This window comes from Carassius gibelio, chromosome A24 (genome assembly GCF_023724105.1).
Source record: "Carassius gibelio isolate Cgi1373 ecotype wild population from Czech Republic chromosome A24, carGib1.2-hapl.c, whole genome shotgun sequence".
NCBI lineage: Eukaryota > Metazoa > Chordata > Actinopteri > Cypriniformes > Cyprinidae > Carassius > Carassius gibelio.
In genome coordinates, this window is record NC_068394.1 from 9,910,654 (window position 1) to 9,935,378 (window position 24,725).

Sequence of the window (24,725 nt, forward strand, 5' to 3'; positions counted from 1 at the left end):
CTCAGTAATGTGAGTCATTTCATGTGAGGTGCTGCTAAGAACACGTGCAGCTATGGCTTTTTTTCTCTCTGCAGATGGTAAGCATTGAGGGCCATTATTGTTCTCGATGTGGGACGTCCTCTGCGGTAAAGTCTCTGGCACACTTTTAAAGACATAGTGGGTAATATATGCAGGCCTGAGCCAGTGGCCCTGGCAAAATCATTCCCCTCCCCCTCCCGGGGCTTCTTTTCTTGGAAGAGAAGACAAACATTTGTGAGTATCAGTGTTCATCCCTTGAACTTTTTCCACTTTAGGAATTTGTGATGAGTTCTTTCATGTCCTGAGCCATCTTTTATTAATATTATTGCATGTAACAGTAGTACCTTCACTTTGTAAGCTAAGCACACTGCATTTCTGTTTCTCTCTTTAACAAGTTTTTCAACTGAAGACCACAGTGACCCAGCAAGAGTCAACCAATCTCTTTAACGTTAACAGATATTAGTGGCTTTGCTAGCAGGAGTTGAGTGTAGAGAAGTGACAAAGTATCAAAAGACAGACTATCTAGATATGCTTGAAAGGTGTCTAAACTAAAAGCATGTAGGTAACAGACAAATTTATCAAGAAGAGAGACTACAGTACATTCCGGTTTTGTTGTCTCAACAACACATGCACTAATAGGTAAACCAGCACTGATGAATCATGGCAAAAATTATAAGTAAACACCTATTAGCAACATGAACACCAAAGTATGTAAACAGCAACATTAACTATAAAATTGCTCAAGAGTAGTGATTTGAGCTCATTAGTCTAACAGTTTGATTTGTGTATTGCAACAACAGCAGACGTGTGATTCTCAGCATGCCATCAGACCTGCCTATTTGTTTTGGGCTGGTGAATGATAATGCTCTTTACGGGACCCCGAGGTCTGAAGCCCTCTAAAATGAGGTCTGTGATCCTATGTTCGATTAATACACTCTGTACACAAACACTAACTCTATTATGATAGCTCCACCTAAAAGTTTTACACCTGTTTTGATACTGGCAGTGCTCCCTTTTTCTCTAGAAATTAAAAGTCTCCTCCTCATAAACACGTCTGTGCTGCACAAAATTCTGAGAAATACCGCATTAGTGGAATTGTGTGTCATGCAGACGTGCGCAGTTAATAATGACACACCTGTAACACTGCAGAGATGCTTTAGATAGGAGGGGGCGTAATGTTCAGTCGTACCTGAAATCACTGTGACTCACCTTAACTCGCCTTCAGCTCCAGTCTAGCTTTTTTAATAAATGCATGAAATGTAATCAAATGACTTATTCAGTGTGTCTGGGAAATTGCACCAACTGTTGCAATCAACATCTGCAACAATCTGACCAATAAATGAGGCAATGGTTTAACAAGTTTTTACTACTGAATGATGCAAAAGTGTAACAGGATTTACTACTAAATGATGCAAAAGATTTTTGACTCATTAATTCAGTGGAGGTTGACTCAGGAAATGATGAATAATAACCACCCAGACAACATCAAGCTGCATGTAGGCCTATTTAATTTATTCAGTCACAAAATTACACGATAAAGAGTGATGATTAAATATTAAAACAACCTTAAGTAGCTATACAGTAAATCATACATTTAAATTGTATGAATATAGGCTATTTTATAAAACATTTATAGATAATTTACCATAGTTAAGTTTTATTAGGCACCACTGTTATACAAAAAAAATATAGCAGAATGATTCTGAAAAGTGTTGCAAAATTTTTAGGAAATGTTATTTACTATGATTGCTACAGTATTTACAGGAAATATGGTTACAGAAAAAAAAAAGGGGGGGGGGGGGGGGGGGTCATGAACCATGAACATACTGTTTCCCATAACCCGCGGTTATTGTGTTCCGGCCCTTTCTCAATCATGTTTCTAATAGTGATTTTCTGTCAGGATGCGAGCGCGCCAGGAGGAGTGTCGCTCAGCGCGGAAGGCAGGAAGCGGCGCGTGGGCAGTGTCACCGCCTGCGTCACACGCCAGGAGGGAGTTTTCCACTGACGAAAAGACTGCGCTGCTCAGCCGTCTGCTTCAGACAAGAGGAGCAGCTTCAGCGGCTGCTTCAGTACGTCGAGCGCACAATAGCCACACGGACAGAACGGGATCTCTATACGGATAAACGCGCCATTGTATCACTTGGATTATTACGGCTTCTTCTTTTTCTTTACTGTGACATACTAATGCTGGTCGGACACGTTATCGGTGAGTAGCGGAGGTCCGCGCTGTTTAACGCTGCACTTGTAATGTGTCTAATAGGCAAACCTCGGGGCTGGAGTCCAGCCAGATAGTTTCAGTGTGCTTTCGTCGGCCAGTGTAAACATATTTAATGTGTTGTGTAACTATTTCAAATAGCGAATTATATTGTTGTAAAATGCTAAAACAACAACAACAACAGCTAACTAAAGTTTACATTATTTACCATTATTGCGTTTCTTATGTATACGCTCGTGAATACATTTTGTTTCACTAATAAACTCTTAAACGATTTATTATTTTAACACGGATTGCTAAATTAAGCATTCCCTGTAAAACAGTCGCTGGGATTGATTAAAAGGTAATTCTCATTAGCAGCTGTTGGCGGTTCTGATTGGATCCGTTGGCAGGATTCCAGCATATTGGACACTGTGTGTGTGTATCCGATAAGCCGTAATTGCTGGGTTGGAAGTGTGTATGTGTTGAGTGCATTCCTCGTTCACGTTCGTATTGCTTGTGTGTCTTCTGAAGCGCGAGCGACTCCTTAAGGTGCCACACCGCATAATTTCAATAGTGTGTGTGTGCGCCTGCAGATCTGCGCTCAGCCTCACGAGCGCTTCCAGTCCTCAGTGACGTCACCGCGGGTGCCTGCGAGGCTGCATGCGGGTCTGAGGCTCATCGCGAGAGGCAAATAAACAATTGACACGTTGTGCACGGCGTGACTGGAAATGTAACCTAATGTGCTCATTCACACCCGTTTGTTAGTTGCTGTTGAGTTCGGCTGCATATTAGCTGGATTCTTTCGTGAGGTAATTCCCAGTTCATGTCTGTAAGCAGATTTAATGTGGAAGTTACTGCATTCAGTTATGAGCTAATATGTAAACTTTTAGTTCAAGCGACTCGGTATATTGTCAAAATAACCAGCTTTCAGCGCCTCTTATTATGATGACGTTCGCGTACGCTTTGAAAGTTTATGTTGTGGTTTATGACCTCACTTGGATTGTTTGTGGGAATAATTAATATTGCCTGTCGAATTTTGTTTGCTTACTCCACCTACATGCTCAACCTTAGTAAGTCTTTTATTGTGTTTCATGTCTTTTAAAATGTGTTTGTCTCTCAAGGTGCACTGGTCACAGGTGGCTGTGCTTTCTATAAAACTACATGTTTTAAATGGGAGTGCACGTTAAACTTATCAAATAGGACCCATAAAAGATACACATAATTTTGTTTACGTAGTTGTGGGTTAATGAGGTGTGAACTTGTACCTGTGTCATGGTCATTGAAATCAATGTGACCTTACTAGAGAGTCAGTCTAGTGACATGTCTAGGTAGTTTTCTTTCCTTATTTTCTGAAGAGTCGTCACGTGTCTCATTTAGACCAGCCATACCATTTAACGGAGACGATGTCAACATCATTAGTGTACATCACAACATGTCATCTTTTTGTTAAGCTCCCACCCTCAGACTGGGTGTTCCTATTTGGGATAGTTCGGTGTTTGGCAGTGTTATTGGGGGAGGTGGAGGTCCTGATGTCTCTAAAACAGAGAAGCAGAGGGTTCCCATCTGTTTTGTCACTCTCTAGCACTCCTCCCAGCTTGTGAGGTACCAGTGAGTGCCCCGTCGTACATGAGCTCCTGACCCTTGAGCTCCCCCCACATACTCTCTCCCTTGGGAGTCTTAAGAGAATAAGAAAGATGGCTAGTATTTATTTTTGCCACCATTAAGTTAGTCAGAACAAACTCCTGCTGATGACCGCTCGAGAAAGCAACACTGTTGGAAGTTTGCATTTCGGATATTAATGCAAATTGTTCCATGTGTGATGGAAATATCTGCTTTCAGTAAAGGCAGTTTCCTGAGTGATCATATTTTCCACTCGTTGACTTAAAACGTGAGGAACTATTCACACAAAATTGTGAAATGACTTTCATAGGGTGTTTTAAGATGTCTTATTTTTGGAAGTGTCATCCCCAAATATGATCATCCTAATATAACTGCTCCTAAAATTAAGGCTATAATTCATTCTGTAAAAGTCTTCTACTTACTATATTACTCGTATGTTAGATGTATTAATTGAATAATAACAAAAACAATAATATCAATCATTTTATATATTTATTTGAGTTTTATTTCTTCTTATTTTCATTATTTATTTGTTTTCCCTCGACCCCAGTTTGAAAACCACTTCAAAACCAGTTAAGTTAGAATTGTCTTTTTTTTTTTTTTCTGGTTAGTTTCACTTTGGATATCAGTAAAGTAAACTTTTGTATTCTTCTAAATCTTGGTCTGTGTATTTCAAATTTGGAAATGCACACTATGATGAGTCCATACAGCTAAATCTTCATCTCCACCCTAATAGTGTAATCTTTGATGACTCTCAGTGCCCCATCAGGTGTTTTTATAGATGTTTCGGTCTGATGTGGTTCCTCTTGGGCAATAGTGGTCTGGACTACACAGACACATCTGGGATAGCGAGACTATTACAGAATGTGTCGCCATTGCCAGGGGGGAATTCCTGTGGGCTGGAGACATTGCATTATTTATTTGTTTAAAGTTCTCGCCGGCTACCCTCTTCCCACATCACTATGTGCTCCTGTTTAGGATGAATGTGTACTCGTCATGGGTTGAGGTTGAGGACCAGAATGTCTCTGGTATAGTTGAATATCTAGAGTGATGAGGGGCACAACACACGACTCCCTCCTCCCCCTGACTGCAGTTCTTGAGTGTTGTGGAATCTGGATTTTTATTCCATTTATCTCGCAAGGGCTTTTGCACCATATTTCGCAGCCTGTTAGCATAGTCCCACTTTTTAGAGGTACATGCTGCTGATTATCATCAGGATGGAAGCTGTGAGTTGGAGGGGCGAAGTCAACTCTTGCATAAGATCGGGTCAGGATTCCACTGTTTGCAGACAGGCTGCTCAATGTTTTTTATGCTTTTTGGAAGCAGGACAGCAACAACGGGGGGGTTTAAGAAGTTTAATCCTACACTAAACTGCAAGGAGCCTGCCGACAACAGATAAAGATCCGGTTTCAGCAGTCTTCTTCTTTTGTTTCCACCTTTCTTAGTGACAACAGCATTGAGAATATCTCCTCAGTGCACTGCCTTTATTGGCATGGCAGCCCAGCATTATTTATGCTCCTGTGCAAACGTTTCACCTGCTCTGAGCTTCTGGGATACTTTGTCGGTGACAGCTCCTGCCTGGATGTGAAATCCAGACGTTCTCTATAGTGAATTTATGTGTGTTTGGACTGCTCATTTTTATTTGTGAGATTCTCGCTCGTATATCTAGTCGCCGCCGATGTTGGAGCGCAACATGACAAGCTCCATGTTGACCCCTGCATCCCCCCTCTCTTGTTCCTGGGATTAGCTTGTTGTCATTGTTTCTGCCCATTGAGCAAGATGAACAAATCAGTGTCAGGTAGGCTGCAGACAAGTGACCCGCTCTCTCTTCCCCTTCTCCTCACTGTCCAGAGTCCTTCATTAAAACTCCTCTGCTTGGTAGGCATGCATACCGTCCTCGGGGATCATCTCCTTTTATCTTTTTTGATGTTTGTTGAATGTGAAAGTCAACTCAGTCAACAACGAGCACCAGATACCATTATCAGGTGGTTTCTTGAACAAAGAGTGAATGGACTGTGTATAGAAACGTGACGGTGAGAGAAGGCAAAAGGCAATTTACTAGTCAAATGAGCAGATGAGGGTGAATTCTTCTTGGTTTGCAGTCTTCTCCACGTGTTGTGGCGAAAATCAAGTGTCAAGACTCTCTCTAGTCATCTTGCCGTTTGCATAAAAAGATGTTCCTGCTGAAGTCTGTGGGCTTGTCTGTGCAAAAAGCTACTTGTTTTCAATCAAGACGTAGCATGTAAGGGTTCACGCTCATACTCTGGCTCTGTCCGCATGCAAATGAGGACAGATCTGGACACATACTGTTTGCAATAAAAATAGATTGCCCTTCGCCTCTACTGCTGTTTTCAGGCAAGTCAAAACATTGCAGTGTCATTTGTCCGTTTAAAACCCATATCTGATTTTGACAAACTGTTGCATAACTTTCCAACTATATTTCCTCTTGTCAGGGTTAGAGGATTATTTGCTTTCGGCTGGTGTTGCACAAGCAGATAAGTTTGACTTGTGGAAGATATTCTCAGGTTTAGACGAAGATAAAGACTCACTTTGTGCTTTTGGGCAGTGATATTTGGCAGCCGGCAAGACGCAGCTGAATGTGCAGACAGCACAGACATCCCCTCGATGTCTGGCACATTTGTGACTGCAGAGCTAATGTGTGAAATACACATGCACAGAGATAGAAGTTCAGCTTGTAAACAAAGCAACCTGTGGGAAAAGAAAGTCTACACACTCGTGTCTTAAGATCAGGGATGAACATAAAGTTCCTATTATGTCCAATAACGAAAAATCACCAGTATTAAAATTCTACAAAATTTTAACTCAAACATTTAAAACTAAAAGTATTATTTAAAAATCCTACAAGTGAATTCCGACGTCACAAAATTAAAATGTGTAAAAAAAAATATATATATTTTTGTATTTTTCTAGGTATAGCATTTTTTTTAAACAACATTGGCTGTATAGTTATGCATATGCATTATTGACTAGCACTAACGATTCTATTAATTCGAGTTGTCAATTTGAACTTGCAACTTTTTAAATACAGTGACACCAAAAGTATTAGTGCACATACGCTTTGATAAAATAAGTGTCAAGGGTTGATTATTAGACAAATAGCAGACTACTATTGAGTCATATTGTGTTAGTCACACTCTGTATGGCAGGGATGAGTCAGTGCCATTTGGCTTTTTTTTTTCTTTTTTTTTTCGTCGATGACACACTATAGACCAAATTCATGAGCTATGTAATCTGCCAGTCACGACTGTCTGTCACTTTTTCTTAGAAGTGGCTGTCTTGCTGGGATCAATCAAGTTCTGAAACACTTATTATTACTCATTATCACTTAGTCTTCTGGGGAAAGAAAATGCCCTTTCTATGTCCAGTTAGCATAGGATACAATTCTACTACTGACTAATGACTAGCTGTCACATCTTAAGTTGAATTTTTGTCCGTTCACTTGAAAACCCATCTTTCCTTCCTTCTATTCTGCCTGTTTCAACATGAACGTATCTGAGCTGTGGAGTTCAGTGAGAGGCCAAGCCTGAGGTGAACTAGCTGACTGGGGTTTATCTCAGGGCAGAGAAACAAACGACTCCACAGCTCCCTGTATCAAATGATGGTTTTGTGTAAGCGCCACTGTGCTGCACCGGCTCTGACCCTTAAAAGCTGTTGGGCACCGACTAGACCCTTCCTGCAAAGGATTGATTGCTTTTATTGCCTAATAAGCAACCTCTCCACAGGAGCAGCAGCAAATGCCGTCTGGGCTTACATAAACTTGTTTACTGTGCCAAGCTGTACACACATTTACTACAGAGTCTCATAAAGTGCATTTAGTAGCTGTGTAAAGCGTAATTGCCGCTACCGGCTTTAGGATGTGTGTTTTTATTTTTATTTTTTGAGAGGGGTAACCTCCACAATAATGTGGCTATGTAATCAACCCCCATCCTAATCAATGTATTTGTCTAAGCCTTTGGATTTAGAAGTGGGTGAAGGGTCTGGTAATTGTTGACTTGCAGCAGCAGGACGTGATTTATTGCTTACTGTTTTCCTCACCGCTCAGCGGCGGCATAAAGAATGATCAGCGGCTTGTTTGGGGAGTAATGCTCATAGCCTGTATTTAAAAACCTCACTGGACATTTAGCTGTTATTGGGACAACAAAAGTTCTACACAGGCCAATAACATCTAAGCACTGCTTGCAATATCAATGCCATTTCAATAGCAAAACAAATTAGCTGGTGGTCAAAGGCAGATTGCATGAAAGTGCAACTTTAATTTTTGCCCCTTTAACACTCTTTTCTGTCTTTGCTTGTTTCTTACAGATCACCAAACGCTAGCGCCATGAGCGGGGTTCTCAAAAGGAAGTATAAGGAGGTGGAGGAGGACCCGTGTTACTCTTCCTCCTCCCCTTCCTCTCTCTCCTCCTCTGCCTTCTCTGAGTGGGACTCGGATGGGGAGAGCTGCTTCTCTGACACCCTGGATTCGACCCCCAGCAACCCCAGCTCCCCAGCAACATCCTTTAACAGTGAGTTTCCCCCCTTGAACTACTCATTTATTCTCTGATTAAGGTTGAGAAGTGGTTCTTACATAACAGAATAGTTCACCCAAAAAAACATTTGCTCACCCTTAGCCCATCAGAGATGCAGAGGAGTTTGTTTATTCATCGTAATAGATTTGGAGAAATTTAGCATTACGTCAGTTGCTGTTGGATTCTCAATGCAGTGGATGGGTGCCGTCAGAATGAGAGTCCAAACAGCTGACAAAAACATCACAATAATCCACAAGCAATCAACGCAACTCCCGTCAAGAAGTCTAGTGAAGCGAAAAGCTGTGTGTTTGTAATAAAGTGTTAGGACTTTCATTTTGCCTGCACCCATTAATCAAATAATCAGGCAATACATTCTAAAATAACGGTTACCTTAAAAAAAAAAAAACCCTGGGGGGTCAGTTAGAATATTTAAAATTAACGTGTGACAGTCTCCTATTCCCATTGTTATTTCTAATGCATAAGGTCTGCAAGGCTTATCTCAACCTTGTGTTCTACCTGATAAGGTGTTATTGAGATGCAGGAGGGCGCAAGATTAATTGCATGGATGCAACTAATTACACAGGTTGTTTTGATGCATGACCCATTCACAAGGTCACCTCCTCCAGATCCTTCATCCAGGTTGGTGCGGTGAGTCAGGGAATGGATAGCAAAGAGTTGTGAGTTTCTCAGGATGGCAGGGCAGGGAGCCAGCGAGCGTGCCATGTGACGGAGACAGAATGAACGCAGAGCTTTGTCTGAGCACCGGGCATGAACCCAGCACAGGTGCTGAGAAATGCAGAGGGGCGCGGAGCAGGAAGGCAAGGATGAAGAGAAGAGGAAGGGAAACGATACCGCTGTCTGCTTGTGTTTATGAAACAAAGTCAGGGTAGACGGCTTATAAAATCGGATGAGAATGGTGGGAAAAAGCTGAGTGTCAGACATACTACCAATCAAAAGTGGTCAGTAAGTGTTTTTTATGCTTAATATTTTTGTGGAAACATAATACTTTTTATTTTTATGAGGATTCTTTGATATTTGAAAATAATAATGAAAAGTTCAAAAGAACAGTATTTTTTTTAAATACAAGTCTTTGTAACATGAATGTCTTTAATGTCCCTTTAGTTAAATTTAATGCATTCTTGCTGAAAAAAAGTAATAATTATAATTAAATCTTACTGACCCAAACTTTTGAAAAGTAGTTAGTGCACAGTCTTTTCAGTAGCTTGCACATGTCTAATATTCTCAAACCATGTTTTCTGGAGTCTTTTGGATGTCTTTTCAGCGTTGCATAATGATTGGCACCATCACACTCAAACGTACAAACCACTGAGCATGCTGTTTGTCTGTCGCTCAATACCTTATTTTCATTGACTTGAAATAAAACATGCCTCCACCCTGACTTACATCCACATTAGAGTATTATTGCATAACTGAGATGTCACTAAGAAGTCACTGCTTGTTTACTCTAATTTTTAAAATCACCAATAATGCATAAAGCTGCTCTGTTCCTCAAACAATAAGATGGTTTTGTATTTCTGATATGGTCCAACCCCGTATATGCATATGAGAACAATTGTGGTGTCCATCTGATATACTTTTTTTTTTTTTTTTATTAGATAAGCAAAACATATTTGCACAAGCTTCAGTATAGGAAAACATGTGAGGATGAGTTCCCACCATTGCAAGTCTAATATAAACCAGCTGTAGGTACAGTGAGAGCCATCTCCTTCATTCTCTTCAGATAACAGTCGGTGAGCTGGTGGCCCTGAGGGAGAATGTGCTTCTCTCTCACAGAGGCTAACAATTCAACACAACCATGTATTCCTGCACAGAGGACAAGGAATTAACGAGTAACAAAATGGCCCATTTCATATAAAGATGGGCTTTATTTTATTAAATAGCAGCTGTCTTGAGTGCTCTCACCACTTCCAAAAACCTCAAACTTCCAGATCATCCAGCTGCTGGGTTGTGATTTTGGATGCTTTACTAGCCAAGGGGAAATTCCTGTGTGGAGTGTTTGTCAGACACTAGCAGAGAGGAATGCAGTTGTCTTCGCATATGACTGAATCAGACCGATAACTAGAAGCTGAACTATTTGCACATCTGTTCTGATGTTGAGTGCTGGAATATTGTGTTGGTAGTATGACTGAATGGTCGTAGCAATGAGCTGATTTTCTGTGTGTAGCCTGCCATCTAGTGGTGATTTAGTGCACAAGCGACAAAATGTTAAAAAGATCTTGATGTTTACACAAGAGACTCACTCTCTCCAAGTCTTCCCAATAGGCTTGGCACACTTCCTACTCAAATACTCCCCAATGAGACACTAGGAACAGGACTTTTTTCCACCCCTCTCTCTCTCTCTCTCTCTCTCTCTCTCTCTCTCTCTCTCTCTCTCAGACATGTGCTTTTAATTTTCCTTTAAGAAATTCCAAGCATGAATTTCTTTGAATGTATTTGCACACTGTTTTCCATTTAATGTTTTCGAGTCTACCACAAGCCTGAACGTCTTATATTTATCCTCTCATTATTTCTCTCTTTTACCAGCCACATCTATCCTGAAGAAGGCCAAGCGCGCACGGCGAGGAAATGTGCAGTTTGACCAGGTTACGGTCTTCTTCTTTCCTCGCTGTCAGGGCTTCACCAGCGTGCCAAGCCGGGGAGGTTGCACCCTTGGCATGGTGCAGAGACACAGCGCCAAGCGCTGCTACACATTAGCAGAGTTCGCCATAGCACAGCGCCACCTACGGCGAGAGAAAATCAAAAACCGACTGAAGGAGGAGAAACTGGAAGCTCTGAAGCTGAAGGTATTCTTGAGTTTAATTTTCTCAAAATTGTTGTCAGACATGAGAGGTTTTAAAGTTGCAGTCATGTAAATATCTTTTTCCTGTGGTAGCTTACCCAAAATGGTACCCAAGTGTCCGAAGAGGCAGACAGGTTGACCATCGATGACATTCCAGAGGATGAAATTGACCTCAGCGGAGTAAACTTGGATGACGGCTCTTTCCTGCATCCCTACCCCTCCAAGAGAAGATACGCCATCCTCAAAGCCGCTGGCGTGAAGAAAATCGATAAAGATGAGAAGCATCAGCTGCATGAGTTGCGTGCATCAAGAGAAGACTGCGGATGCGACTGCCAGGGCTTCTGCGAGCCGGAGAGCTGCAGCTGTAGTTTGGCTGGGATCAAATGTCAGGTGAGTGATTCAGTCATGACCGACGTCTTTTAGAACAAACCATCCCAGGGTGATGGGGAATATTTCCTGATTTTATTCCTGTAGCTCGAACTGTAAAAAATGGTGTCCGCAACGTTACTTTTAATCAGTAAGGATGCATTTACTTGATCAAAAGTGACCGTGAAGACACATCTGAAGAATCATGTGACAGTGAAGACTGGAGTAATGACTGCTGAAAAATTCACAGGAAAAAATTACATTTTAATATATTTTAAAACACAAAACAATTATTATAAACTTAAATAATATTTCATAATATTACTGTATTTTTTATCAAATAAATGCAGCCTTAGTGAGCATAAGACGTCTTTCACAAAAAAACATTACTAACCCCAAACTTTAAAAAAGTAGTTTGTATAATATTTTAATGCAGAAGAAATTTGAAAAATTAGAAATAATTAAAAATAAAATAATTAAAAATTATAAAGGTATAAATGCTATATATAATTGTATTTTATATTCACTTTCTTCATTCACAATGTACTGTGTATTGACTTCACAGATGGACCATTCATCCTTCCCATGTGGCTGCACTAAAGACGGCTGTGGAAACACAGAAGGCCGCATAGAGTTCAACTCCAGCCGAGTTCAGACGCACTACATCCACACCATCATGAAGCTAGAACTAGAGAAGCGTTTGCAGGAGCACACGCCAGAGAATGAGACGCCCTCTGAAGATCAGCCAGACTGCAGTTCCCCAAGCCACCCAGCAGAGAGCAGCACCGCGCCAGACAGACCCACGTTTCACTTCAACTCGGAGCTAATCGCTGTGGGAGAGAACAGCTGCAGCAGCGACATGACCGATTCGTCTAGTTCTTCAAGCCAGAGCGAGGACTTGGAATCCACGGAAAATGCTCAGAGTGAGCAGTCGCCGCTAGGTGTCGATGAAAACGGACTTACGAGAATCTTAAGCTTTAGCGACACAGACAACGAGGACTGTTTTGTCAGGGAGCACAACAACAACTACAACAACAACTGCGACTTCCAACTTAAAAAGAGCGAGTTAATGGGCTACGGCATTTTCAGCACGACAGACAACACGACGGATAACAGCCGTACGAACATGTCTGGGCTCTTAGACGAGAACGCTAATCAAGCTAACGCCCTATTCCACAGCACCTCCGTCCCCCACACACCCTCGCCCTCCATCGATCACTCGGCCAGCTACATGGACCTGAGCCTGTCATCCGAATCAGACCTAGAGTTCTTTGACAGCTTTCCTTGTCTTGGACCGAGCTCGCTGTACAACTCTTTAAAGGAGTACGAACACATGGACACCTTCTTTCAGTTCCAGCTGCCTACTTACCCCAGCCTTCCACAGGCCGCCGACCCAGGCACATGTCTCCTGGAGTCTCTGATCGGCCTGTCGGATTCTGTCCCAGAACCCCCGGCCACCTTCACGGACAATCAGATGCTAGAAGATGCCATGAAGCTGTCAGTGATGGAGTCTGTAAAAGTCTAGCAGAGGCTCCTGTGGGATCGCTGTACAAATGAACTGGTGGATTGTAAATGAATGCTATATGTTTTAGTTTATCTTTACTTTATGAATGGAGACCCTCCATCCCAGGGTATCGATATTTGCATTATCTGCCTTTAAGATGTTAGCGAAGCATTAAGTTATATTATCATTATTGCCATTGCTGTGGCAGCTAACATTTCAGTTCAAAAACAAGTCTGGCCGACGGATTTTTGAATGTTTGTACATATGGCCAGGAAGGTGAAGAATTTCTCACCCATATTGGAGGTATTATCAACATTTACCATTATTATTATTGCTATTATAAGGTTATTTATACAAATTCAGAAGGGGCACCAGTGGGAGTCATAATGCTGATTATGTATCTCAGGGACTTTTTCTAGCTTTCAGAAAAGCAATGGATTTTGACCATCGCTGTTATTTTGCGTTTTTTTTTTTTTTTTTTTTTAAGAGAATTTTCACCAAAACAAACAGCATTTAAACGAGCCCTTTTGAAGGGGTCTCTTTTTGGACTTGAGATGGTGGTCTGTACTTTTTTTTTTTTTTTTTGGCAAAGCTAGAGGAAGACTCCTGTTCCACAAAATGGCTCTTTGGGATTTTCTAACGGTACACAAATCCCCCCGAGACTCCTCAGTTAGCACTTTATCTGTGATAAAAAATGAACCAGTCAGAGCTCAGATGGGTCCGCGTCATGTCGTCCCTTCGCCTCTGAATCGAAGTTTGTCTTCATGCCATTTTATGGTGTTGGATCATCAGCACAAGGTGGAGAAAAGTGAACGCTTTCCTTTTAATTTATTCTACACGCTGCAGATATCTCATAATGTAACTGTGATATCTGTTGACCATTATTTAGAATTGCTTTTATTTATTCCTTGCAAGTTATTTATGTTTTTTTTTTTCTCCGAATGCCAGCTGAATATTATCTGAGCCACACTGTGCTCGGGAGAAGTTTTGTTTCACGTTTCTCACCTACATTAACCTGTGTGAAGCACATCTTTCTGTTTGAGCTGTGGAGAAAAGGGCACCAACTGCAAAGTATTTAATAATCTATTCTATTACTACGAAGTAACACTTTAAGCTATTTCACATTTAGAATTTCAGCATTAGAACTTAATTTATTCATGGTTTGGGCAATAAAGAGAAAGGTGCGTTTAACGAAAGAAAAGTTTAGTCTTTGTGCCTGTTAACACGAGGAGCCGCTGTTTCCTGTCTAATGAATGAGATGATGCTGTATAACCTACCTATTGATTACAAATCAGTTTCTGATGACGTTGCCTGTGATATAGAGAATTAACATTTTGTAACTATGTAGATTTGAGAGAATTCTAATCTGTTTATTGACAAATTATTTTATTAAGAAATGAAATCCACCTTGTTCAAGTATCGAAACATTTGTAATATATTAATAGAGCTAAATCTATGCTTGAAAAATGTATTCTGGACAGGCATAAAGTGGGAGTTTACTTACAATGTAACTACCTAAATGAACTTACCAAACTCAAATTGGGTAAACACAACTGATAACATGAATTGTGGATATAAATTTAGTAGTTTCAAAAACGTTTTGTTGATAAAAACCTGCATATATTATGCAACGTGTATCATATTATGCAAATTTGTGTTGCCCGTATAGTTTCCACTTCACAGTGAAGAAGTTTAAGTTTGTATGTCTCTGAATAAGCTTTGAGGAGATGAATTGGTGTACATATCTGACCATCCAGACTTTAGCTGTCGGCGGAGAACTATTTGATCCGATAGGAGCATTTGCATGCAAGACCCGTTCATTTGTCTCAGTACTACATGCATTTAGAGCAAAATAAAAAATGCTCAATCAGAAATGTATTTGCTTTATTTTTGCCTTCACGTGCTGTTCTTCAAGCTAATAGCTTCATTATTTGGAGTCCATCTTATTATTCCCTTGTAAAGATGCATCACCTCATCGCGATGAAAAGGAAATGATTGGTATTTATTAGTCACAACTGATGTATGTTTTGATCTCTGATGCTTTACAAAGTGTTTCTTACTTCTGCCTTTTTTGTTGTATATATTTTCTGCTTCTGTGAAACTAAAGACAAAACCAAGCAGTTATTTTATATTATATATTTTCACGCTTAACCATTTAAAGCTGTTCATTTCATTCAAGTCAATTGACAGTAGTTTGTCCCTTCAAAATAAAAGTCAAGCTTTTTCTTATATCTGCCTTTGTTTGTGTTGTTCTTTTGTGTATGTGATTACGTGGGTTAAGTTATTTGTTTTTGCAGTTTGTAAATCAAAAATACAACCATGAATATTCTAATATTAATATTTGGTATTTTTTTATGATAGAAAGTTGCTTTAAAGGCCAGTCTTTGTCTTTCTCTTGGAAAAAAATATTTGTAATTAAATTCAATCAATCAATTAGCTTTAAATACATAAAATAAAACTTTGTAATTCTGAATTTTCGAATCATAAAGAAATGAAGGTTTGTGGTCTCACTGTAGGTGGCACTACTGTTAACCAAAAGAAAATGATCGTTTACAAAGAAAAAAAATATATATATTTGTAATTCCTTATAAAACAATTTATAATATGAAAATTTTACAAATGCAAAATATAAAAATGTGATGTCACTGAAGTCCACAGAATGAAACGGTTTTGTTGTTTTTTATTAAATGAACTCAAGGTATTTGAAAACAACACACATTGAGACATTGATGTCTCCTTTACAGTTTATTTCTAAATTCTTTTATTTCAATAAATACGTCAATAAAATATTGAAGAACCAAGACAGAATTAAATGTCTAGATGAATAGTTCACATGTGGGAGTTCAGGACATCTTGTATCCATGAGTACAGAAGCTACACAATTACAGCTAGTCTTTACACTGATCTGAAATCAGCCCTGCTGATAGTGAAAACAGACACCAATGCATTCATTTGACTTCAAATGTGAGATGCTCTTTAAAAGGAATTCCTTGAGCTTTAGCTGCAACTGAGTCCATTGACTAAATGGGCACAAAATAAAAATTGTTCACTTAAAAAAACAACAACCTTGAAACCTGTAAGAAAAGTATTAGTGTTCTAATTTAAGAAATGGGGAAAATATTATTCCCCATTTTTTATTTTATTTTAGTAACGTAGCATGATAGTGACATGACATACAGCCAATTATGGTGACCCATACTCAGAATTCATGCTCTGCATTGATTTAACCCATCCAAAGTGCAAACACACACACCTGGGGAGCAGTTGGGGGTTCGTGGTGTTGCCAGCCCGAGACTCAAACCCACAACCTTACAGTTAGGAGTCAAAATCTCTAACCACTAGCCCACGATTTCCCCCAAATAACAACATGATACTGAGGGATTAAAATACAATAAAAGGGTTTCTGTATTTGTTGCATTTGTTTGTTCTCATTTACATGTTCATGTTGAAATTCATTTTTACTTTGTCTATTTCAAGATACTTTATTGATATTTTACACTGTCTTGCAGGCACTACATGAACCATTTCATCAGATTGATTTTGAGCAGCTCACACTGTAGGTCAAACTAATGGGGAGCTCCTGATTATTGTAAAGAAGTCAGACTTTCACCACTGTACACCTTATAGTTCTCAAACCTAAAAAAAACGATTTCAAATTCACAGAGGGGCTTGATTTCACATCTTACACCCCAATTTTTAAATGTCACATTCTAATACTTGAAGTCATCATCTGAATACCTTTTCAACACAATATTTTATGAAAAACACTGACAATAAGAGGTCTGGAAAAAGTATGTACTCATTTCGTAGGTCTGAAATGGTGTTCATAATACAGCAAAGCTTGCAAAATCATTTTAAAGTGAAGAAATATTTAAAAGGATGGAATTAATACAGCATGGTCTTTTTTTCATTGATTAAGCTGGGTTTTTCTTGTTCGCATGCTAAGCCCTGACTATCGTGTTAGTCCCTCATAAATCATAACTAAACCAAATAATACCTATGCAAATGATTACACATGGCTAAAAACTTCTCCATGACTTCTGTACTGTGTTTTGATCAATAGCAACTGCACTACATCTAGTGATCTGCCAAACTAGCTTTATAAACCCATCACAGACTACTGAAAATCTGAGGTTTGGATAATATTAGGCAGAAGTTAATTATATATAGTCGGTGCATAAGAATAGAGCCAGTGCTTGAGGATCTGACTGTAACTGAAGCACACGCTCATATACGTCAACAGCTCCCAAACCAAATTGGAGATCCATTCACATTCTGCTATGGCTTTACCAATGCTATTGCTAAAGCTGCTCAGATATGCTCAGGTATTTGGAGACGGCAGCAGCATGAGCGGTTGACTGATTTGAATCTGGGTTGGAATCGCTGTTCACACTACATACAAATATGATTTGGTTTTCAAATCTGACTTTTGTGATCAAACCAGTGATGACATTTATATTGGGTCTTTCTACATTGGATACTTTAGTAATGATTATGTCAGCATGACGCCAAGAAACTGTATCATTCATAACTGTTTACACAAAGCATGATAACTTTGTGTAAGTTTAATTCTATGAAAATAGGGAAGTCACACCAAAAAGGTAACTACACAGAGAAACAATAGCATTTTACATGATATAAACATCGGCAGCCAATCAAAATCCATCTGACTATAAATAGCTTGAATGTTTAAAGTGGCACATGAAAACATTTGAACACATAATAAACAGAACATTTTCGTTCATTGGTGTGTACACCAATATTGGTATAGCTATCTTTAAAGTTATCGTATTTGGTGAGAATGTGCCTTAAATGTGGAAAGGGAGGATGACAATTTTAAAGTTAAGCCTTCCTATCCATCATGATATATCTTTTTTTGATATATCTTAAAAAAAAAGCTTGAAAAAAAAAACAAATGAGACATTTAGGAATTCACACTGTGTCCAAAATCACTGACTTGATCACTATTTCACAACAGAGTCACATACTTCACTATACACTCTTAAAAGTAAAGGTTCTGAAAGGGTAGTTTCGCTGTGATGCCATAGACGATTGATTTTGGGTTCCCAAAAGAACCTTTCATTAAATGGTTCTTTAAAGAACCATTTATTTTCCTATTGTGAAGGACATTGTAATAATCTAAAGAACCTTTTTCCACTTTAAAAAAACCTTTGTAATGGAAAGGTCTATGGATGTTAAAGCTTGTTCTTGAAACCATATGCCAATGAAGATTTTTTTTTAGAAGTGAGAAAAAATGACATATCCAGTTTATCATTCCATGTCTGATCTTACTGGTCACACTGAGAAAGAAATAAAAAATATTTAAATCAGATTTCAAACCAGATATGAAAGTGGTTTGGATTAGGTTTTTAAACTTCAGGTTTCATGTGTTTTTTGTTTAGTTTTTCTGATGTTCACACTTACAAAAAACAAAACCAGTTTGAATATGGATTCGCCAAAAAAAATCCATTAAATAGATCTGACCAAAGCCTGACTTCTTCCAGACCTGATACTATACCACTGAACATCTGACCCCGCAGTATGCAACAAAACACAAATGGTCATTTGAGAGTCAATCACTGAACAGACAGAATGTTTATGAAGATGAAGAAGGAGAAGAAAAAGCTTCAAAGTCCTTCTCCAAATGCATTTTAGCAGTCCACTCAGTGCTCAGCATGTTACCCAGCAGGCCTCACTGCTGATGGGAAAATCTGAGGCACTGAATTTACATGCAGCACTATGTGATCCATCTGTAGGAGGCTGAAAGTTGTAGTACAGCTCCTCAAATACTACCCAAATCACACTCACGATAATCAAACCCTCCGACTAACAAGAAGCGAATTGGTAACACCGTTTTGAGGTGAATTCTTTTTACAGACCTGTTCTTAAAAGCCATGTGAGATGTTCTGCTTTTGGGAATACTGTTGTTAATGATAATAGAGCAGCACTTCTCAAAGTCCGGACTCCGGTCCGGATCCGGACCCGGAGAGAATTCAATCCGGACCCGCCTCCATTTCATATTTCAACAGCAGTAATTGTGTGTTAGGGATTAAAAGTCTGGATTTCCTACTTTATTAAACGCATGTCAAAATCATTTGTTTAGTGTTTTATGTATTTTTGGAGATTTTCCGCAATTAAAGCGAAGGCGATATATTGAAAGTTTTCCGTGATTCAGTTGCCATGGCATCCAGTGAGTGTAAACGTTTGACGTAATTGGGCGCGAGTTGCGCGACGCGACACTTCACCTCAGTAATATACGCGTTTGAATGGGTGTGGAGGATGTCATTGTCCAGGAAAAGAAAAGTTGACCAAGAAAATAGAGTTTTCAAAGATGATTGGACAGAGAGGTATGCGTTCATTTTGCCCCAATCCAGCACGAAGCCATTCTGTTTGATTTGTAACGAAACAGTTGGAGTTGTGAAGAGTGGAAACGTCAAACGGCATTATGAAACAAAACACGGTCATTTTGAACGACAATATCCACAAAATACAGAGGTACGGACAGCAAAACTACGACAGCTTAATACTTCATATGAATCAACAAATAAGTTGCTTGTGAGAGCTGTGACACAGCAAGACAGAGCTACAGAAGCATCTTTCCGTGTGGCCTGGGTACTAGGCAAAAACAAGAAGCCATTCACTGATGCAGAGATAGTTAAGGAGTGTTTAGTGGAGATAGCAGATGCTTTGTTTGAGGGAAAAGAGAGACAGGAGATGTCAGAAAAATTTAAGAAAATTCCACTGTCCCATGACACATTAACCAGGAGGACAGAGGTACTTGCCCATGACTTAGTAAACCAGTTAACTGATGATATCAAAGATGCACCCTGCCTTTCACTTGCGGTGGATGAGTCAACAGATAGCACAGACCAAGCCCAGCTATGTGTGTTTGTCAGATATTTCAGCAAGGCAAAGGGGACATTCTGTGAAGACATACTGGGCCTTACTCCACTCTGTCACACTAGAGGAGAGGACATATATGAAGCTATCATTCAGATGCTTAATGAACGGGGAATTGATGTCAAGCATATTGTGTCCATCACTACTGATGGTGCTCCAGCCATGATAGGGAAGGAGAAGGGTGCTGTTCAGCGTCTTAAAGATTAGCACTCCGACCTGCTGACATACCACTGTATAATACACCAGTCCATGCTGTGTGCTAGCCTTGGAAAAGAATATTCAGACGTCATGGAAACTATTATGAAGCTTGTGAACTACCTGAGAGCCTCCTCTGCCCTTCAGCACCGTCTTCTGCGGGCATTCCTGACTGAGGTGAGAATTTATTTGACTTTTTACATTCACTGTGTTTTTGTGTGTGTGGGTCAATAGAGGTTTACTAAGTGTTGATCACGCACGCACAAACACTCACATGCTCACTCACAAGCTCAATCACACGCTCAATCACACACACACACAAACACTCACTCACTCACACACACACACACACTCTCACACTCACTCACTCACTCACTCACACACACACACACACACTCTCACTCACACACTCACTCACTCACACACACACTCACTCACTCACACACTCACTCACACACTCACACACACACTCACACACACACTCACACACACACTCACACACACACTCACACACTCTCACTCACACACTCACTCACACTCACTCACACTCACTCACACACACACTCACACACTCACTCACACTCACACACTCACTCACACACAGAGAGAGACTATGTGCAAATATGGCTTCAGAGCAACAACTTTAACAATTTTAATCAATGTGTTACTAAGGCATAATTAATGCAGGAAATACTGAAAATCTCCCCACTGACTGATGATAAGTCAACCCTTATTTCACAAATGTTTTTTATTTATTTAATCATTGTGTTATGTTAATCATCAATTGTGAATAAAATGTAAATCAAACTCTACTTACAACAGACTTTAACCATTTACAGCACTTACAAAGGTGTTTGTGTTCACTTTATGAATATTTATGCAACACAGAAAAGTAATGTATTTATTTATTTGTATATATATTTTTTCTTTCTCTTATCAGGTAAATGCTGCTTATGACGACTTACTCCTCCATAACAATGTTAGGTGGCTGAGTAAGGGAAAAGTCTTGGAAAGGTTTTGGGCCATCAGGACAGATTTGGAGATGTTTTTGTCCCAGCAGAAGAATGTCAAAGCCAGACATTACTTGGATTTTCTGAGGGATAATGACACCATGGAGGTTGTGGCCTTTTTAGTGGACATAACATCTCATCTAAATGAACTAAATCTGAAGCTCCAGGGCCAAGGCAATACAGTGTGTGATCTGATGGCAGCAGTGCGCTCCTTTGAAAGGCGGCTGGAGATCTTTAAAAGTGACATCACAGGGCCACATATCCACTTTCCAACTCTTCTCCAGCAGACTAATGGAAATCACCATCATCACCATCTTTCCTTTTTGGAGAAGCTAGCTGAAAATTTCAGGATGCGCTTTGAGGGCTTCAATGTAGGCAGACAAGTGCTGCTTTGCATTACATCTCCATTCCTAGTCAAGAATGTTGAGGAGTTTTCAAAAGAAATCAAGAGCATCTTCCCGTGGGCAAGCATGGCATCTCTGCAGACTGAACTAATTGACTTGCAGGAAAACGTGGTTTTGCAGGAAGTGGACTGTGACACTGTTACCTTTTGGACTAAAATGGTCACAGCTGAAAATTTCCCCAATCTACAGAAAGTAGCCATCTGTGTTCTTACCATGTTTGGGTCAACCTATCGGTGTGAGTCTGCATTCTCAGCAATGAATGCTATAAAGAACTCACACCGCAGCAGCTTGACTAATGAACATTTAGGCCAGTGTCTCCGTCTAGCAACCACACCTTTTGTGCCACGGTTTCGGCAGTTGATGGGAGACAGACAGTGCCATTTCTCACATTAAACTGCTCTGTATTTTGCACCATGTTACTTTTGTGGTGTTTTGTTAAGAAAAATTCAGACCCTTAAATTAATTGTTTTGCCACTTTTGCACGTTATTCATGTAGCTATTTTGAATGCAGCCACCTTATTTTTTCATAAAATGAATGTTAATTTGTAATACATGTTGATTAAAAACAAGTTTTGTAATGACCAATAGTTCCGGACCTTTCTCATTGTTGAAAATTCTGATTTGGACCTTTGAATGTAGACTTTGAGAACCCCTGTAATAGAGTATAAAGCATCTGCCTTGAGGCTGTAATGCGGTACGGTGTTGCATAGTACTGATATCCTTTTGTGCTTGTGGACCTTTGTCTTTGATATAATAGGAATCCAAGTTTGAAAACAGAGAAATGTCCTCTCCGTTCCTCATTTAGCACCATGAGATGTCTTCCATACACTTCGACAGCAAATAATCCATGATTTTCCACAACCTGTATTTGCTGTGAGTTTGTACTGGTGACACTGAGATCAGGGAGCGCAGCAAGCCCCTGAAAACCACACGGAGGCACCCGACAGGAAGGCACGTGGAGGCAGATGCCAGGGCGCACGTTCCTTAGATGTGCATCTCCTTTAGCGAGTGGGCAGGTGGGGTTATTGCTTTGAGGGCATTTCCGGGGCAGCTCTGGCTGCAGAGTCCGCGGTTGAGCGGGGGCTGGTCAGGGGGCTCGGGGCGGGGTGTGAAAACGGGGCAGGAGCGGGTACGAGCGTGGCTCTTGTGGCCTCCCACGTGACAGATGAGATCGCTGACGGTGCCCAGAGGAGGCAGATGCCGCTGCCAGCGCTCGAGGCGGTCCTCTTTGTATTTAATCGAGTACCAGGTGAGGAATATGAACACAAAGCCCACAAACTTGAGGCTGGCGGCCAGGCCAAAGTACACGAAGCGGAAGGAAGTGACATCATACTCCCAGCAAGAGCCGTGAACACCGCAGTCCTGCTGCCAGAGCATGCAGGTGGTGTCAATCACCGCACCAAAGTAGATTGGTGTGGGAATGTAGGCTGCAGACATGGAAGAAGAAGAGAATTTTGGCAAAGGGAAGTTTGGTTTATTAATTTGCAGTGGATTGTCCCTGGTGGAGTCACTTTTCTCTGCAAGCTTTACATTTTACGCTGCATTTGTTCTTTCTTATCTAATTTAAATGTATAATGCTTTGTCCAGAGCTGTACTTTACGTTTAAGAACACAAGGTGGTACAATATTAAAAGCTCTGCAGCAGTTATAAACAAGAGCGATGGATTTCATACCAAAGTTAGTTTTTAAAGGTCTGCATTCCTCAAGTAAATAAAGCATTTATGACTTACCCAGAGTTCTTAGCAACACAAACTGCATTCCTAAAGCAAACGGTCGTTCTTGCTCTTCTACTGACCTGCAAAAGAAAATGACTTTATTGTACTGTTTAATACATTCTACTACTAAATAAAATATATTGAAATAATATTAATAATAATAAATAAATTACGATACACTACTATTTAAAAGCCTGGAGTAAGTTTGATATTTCTTTTAATGAAATTAATAATTTTTAGTCAGAAAGATTGCACTTAAAGCTGCAGTAGGTAACTTTTGTAAATATATATTTTTTACATATTTGTTAAACCTGTCATTATGTCCTGACAGTAGAATATGAGACAGATAATCTGTGAAAAAAAATCAAGCTCCTCTGGCTCCTCCCAGTGGTCCTATTGCCATTTGCAGAAAGCCATCCGCTCCCGGTAAGAAATCAACCAATCAGAGGTCCGGTCCGTAACTTTGTTTGTGTTCAAAATGTAGAAAAATGTATATAATAAGCGAGTACACCATGAATCCATTTTCCAAACCGTGTTTTTAGCTTGTCCTGAATCACTAGGGTGCACCTATAATAAGTGTTTATATTCGGACTATTTTAGATTGCTTCGGGGATACCGCGGCGGAGTAACCCAGTACCTTTGTGATTCTTCATAGACATAAACAAAGAGAAATAGTTCCGGCTACGATGTTCTTCCACAAGACGTAAGCAGTTCTGTTAACCGCTAGAGCGTCAAAAGTTCCATACCGCAGCTTTAACTGATCAAACATGACATGAAAGACAAGGTCACAGAGTGTTCTATTTCAAATAAATGTTTTTTTTTTATTATTATTATTATTTCTATTCATCAAATAATCTTGAAAAAAAGTTTAAAAAAAAAAAGTTTCAAAAAAAAAAGAAAAAAAAAGGAGGTTGGTGTTTTTAAGATCGAAAATTAGAAATGTTTGTTTTAAATTTTACAATATTTTAAAATAGAAGAGTTATCATTTTGAATAATATTCCAAATATTCAAAATGATCAAATAAATGCAGCCTTACTGAGCATAACAGACTTCTTTCAAAAACATTAATAAGTTTTACTGATTCCAAATGTTTAAGGTGCCCTAATGATGTCCGACTTTAATGAAGAAAAAAATGCACCTTTAAAGTCATCATGAAAGATCAGAAATATTAGTTACTGTTTCCTACCTGAGAGTGACAATAATGGCGGAGGGCTGTGCACAAGCTGTGATGAGTGTAACGATGAAGAGGAAGATGAGGAAGGGGATGAGTGTGTTGCAAGTGCGATCACACTTCCCTGGCACAGCAAATCCATTCTCGTTCAGGTAGGTCTTCACGATGACCAGCTGCAGCTGGTTGCCTTGGCCGCTGGTGGGTGGTGTGATGACCTGCCTGCTCTGCACGCATGCACAGTCTGTGTAGTTTCTGATCTGCATTAAAAAATGCACATGAAACTTACTATATATATGC

At 39.8% G+C, this 24,725-nt stretch overlaps 2 protein-coding genes across 3 annotated transcripts in view; one reads left to right on the forward strand and one right to left on the reverse strand.

The window, feature by feature from the left end:
• The first annotated feature begins 2,003 nt into the window (after window positions 1-2,003).
• LOC127946323 (cysteine/serine-rich nuclear protein 1) lies at window positions 2,004-15,263 on the forward strand. The gene is made up of 5 exons (XM_052542817.1): window positions 2,004-2,224; window positions 8,159-8,361; window positions 10,909-11,168; window positions 11,258-11,554; window positions 12,096-15,263. Exons 2-5 carry the CDS (start codon window positions 8,178-8,180, stop codon window positions 13,053-13,055), a joined length of 1,701 nt encoding a protein of 566 aa, XP_052398777.1. The 5' UTR covers window positions 2,004-2,224; window positions 8,159-8,177; the 3' UTR covers window positions 13,056-15,263.
• Window positions 15,264-20,857: 5,594 nt separating this feature from the next.
• The window catches only part of LOC127946613 (solute carrier organic anion transporter family member 5A1-like), a 42,260-nt gene continuing 38,392 nt past the window's right edge, over window positions 20,858-24,725 (reverse strand). For both annotated transcript variants that reach the window (XM_052543310.1, XM_052543309.1), the window contains exons 9-11: window positions 24,444-24,685; window positions 23,273-23,337; window positions 20,858-22,970 (exon numbers count right to left, since the gene is read on the reverse strand). In XM_052543310.1, the coding sequence (XP_052399270.1) occupies window positions 22,528-22,970; window positions 23,273-23,337; window positions 24,444-24,685 (750 nt within the window). In that variant the 3' untranslated portion in view covers window positions 20,858-22,527. The remainder of the gene's footprint in view (window positions 22,971-23,272; window positions 23,338-24,443; window positions 24,686-24,725) is intronic.

What these genes read in the sequence shown, in the direction of transcription:
- LOC127946323 (XM_052542817.1), top strand. Translation starts at nt 8,178, where the DNA reads ATGAGCGGGGTTCTCAAAAGGAAGTATAAGGAGGTGGAGGAGGACCCG. An exon ending in CCCAGCAACATCCTTTAACA is followed by an intron (nt 8,362 to 10,908) that starts GTGAGTTTCCCC and finishes CTCTTTTACCAG; the next exon opens with CCACATCTATCCTGAAGAAG. An exon ending in TGGCTGGGATCAAATGTCAG is followed by an intron (nt 11,555 to 12,095) that starts GTGAGTGATTCA and finishes TTGACTTCACAG; the next exon opens with ATGGACCATTCATCCTTCCC.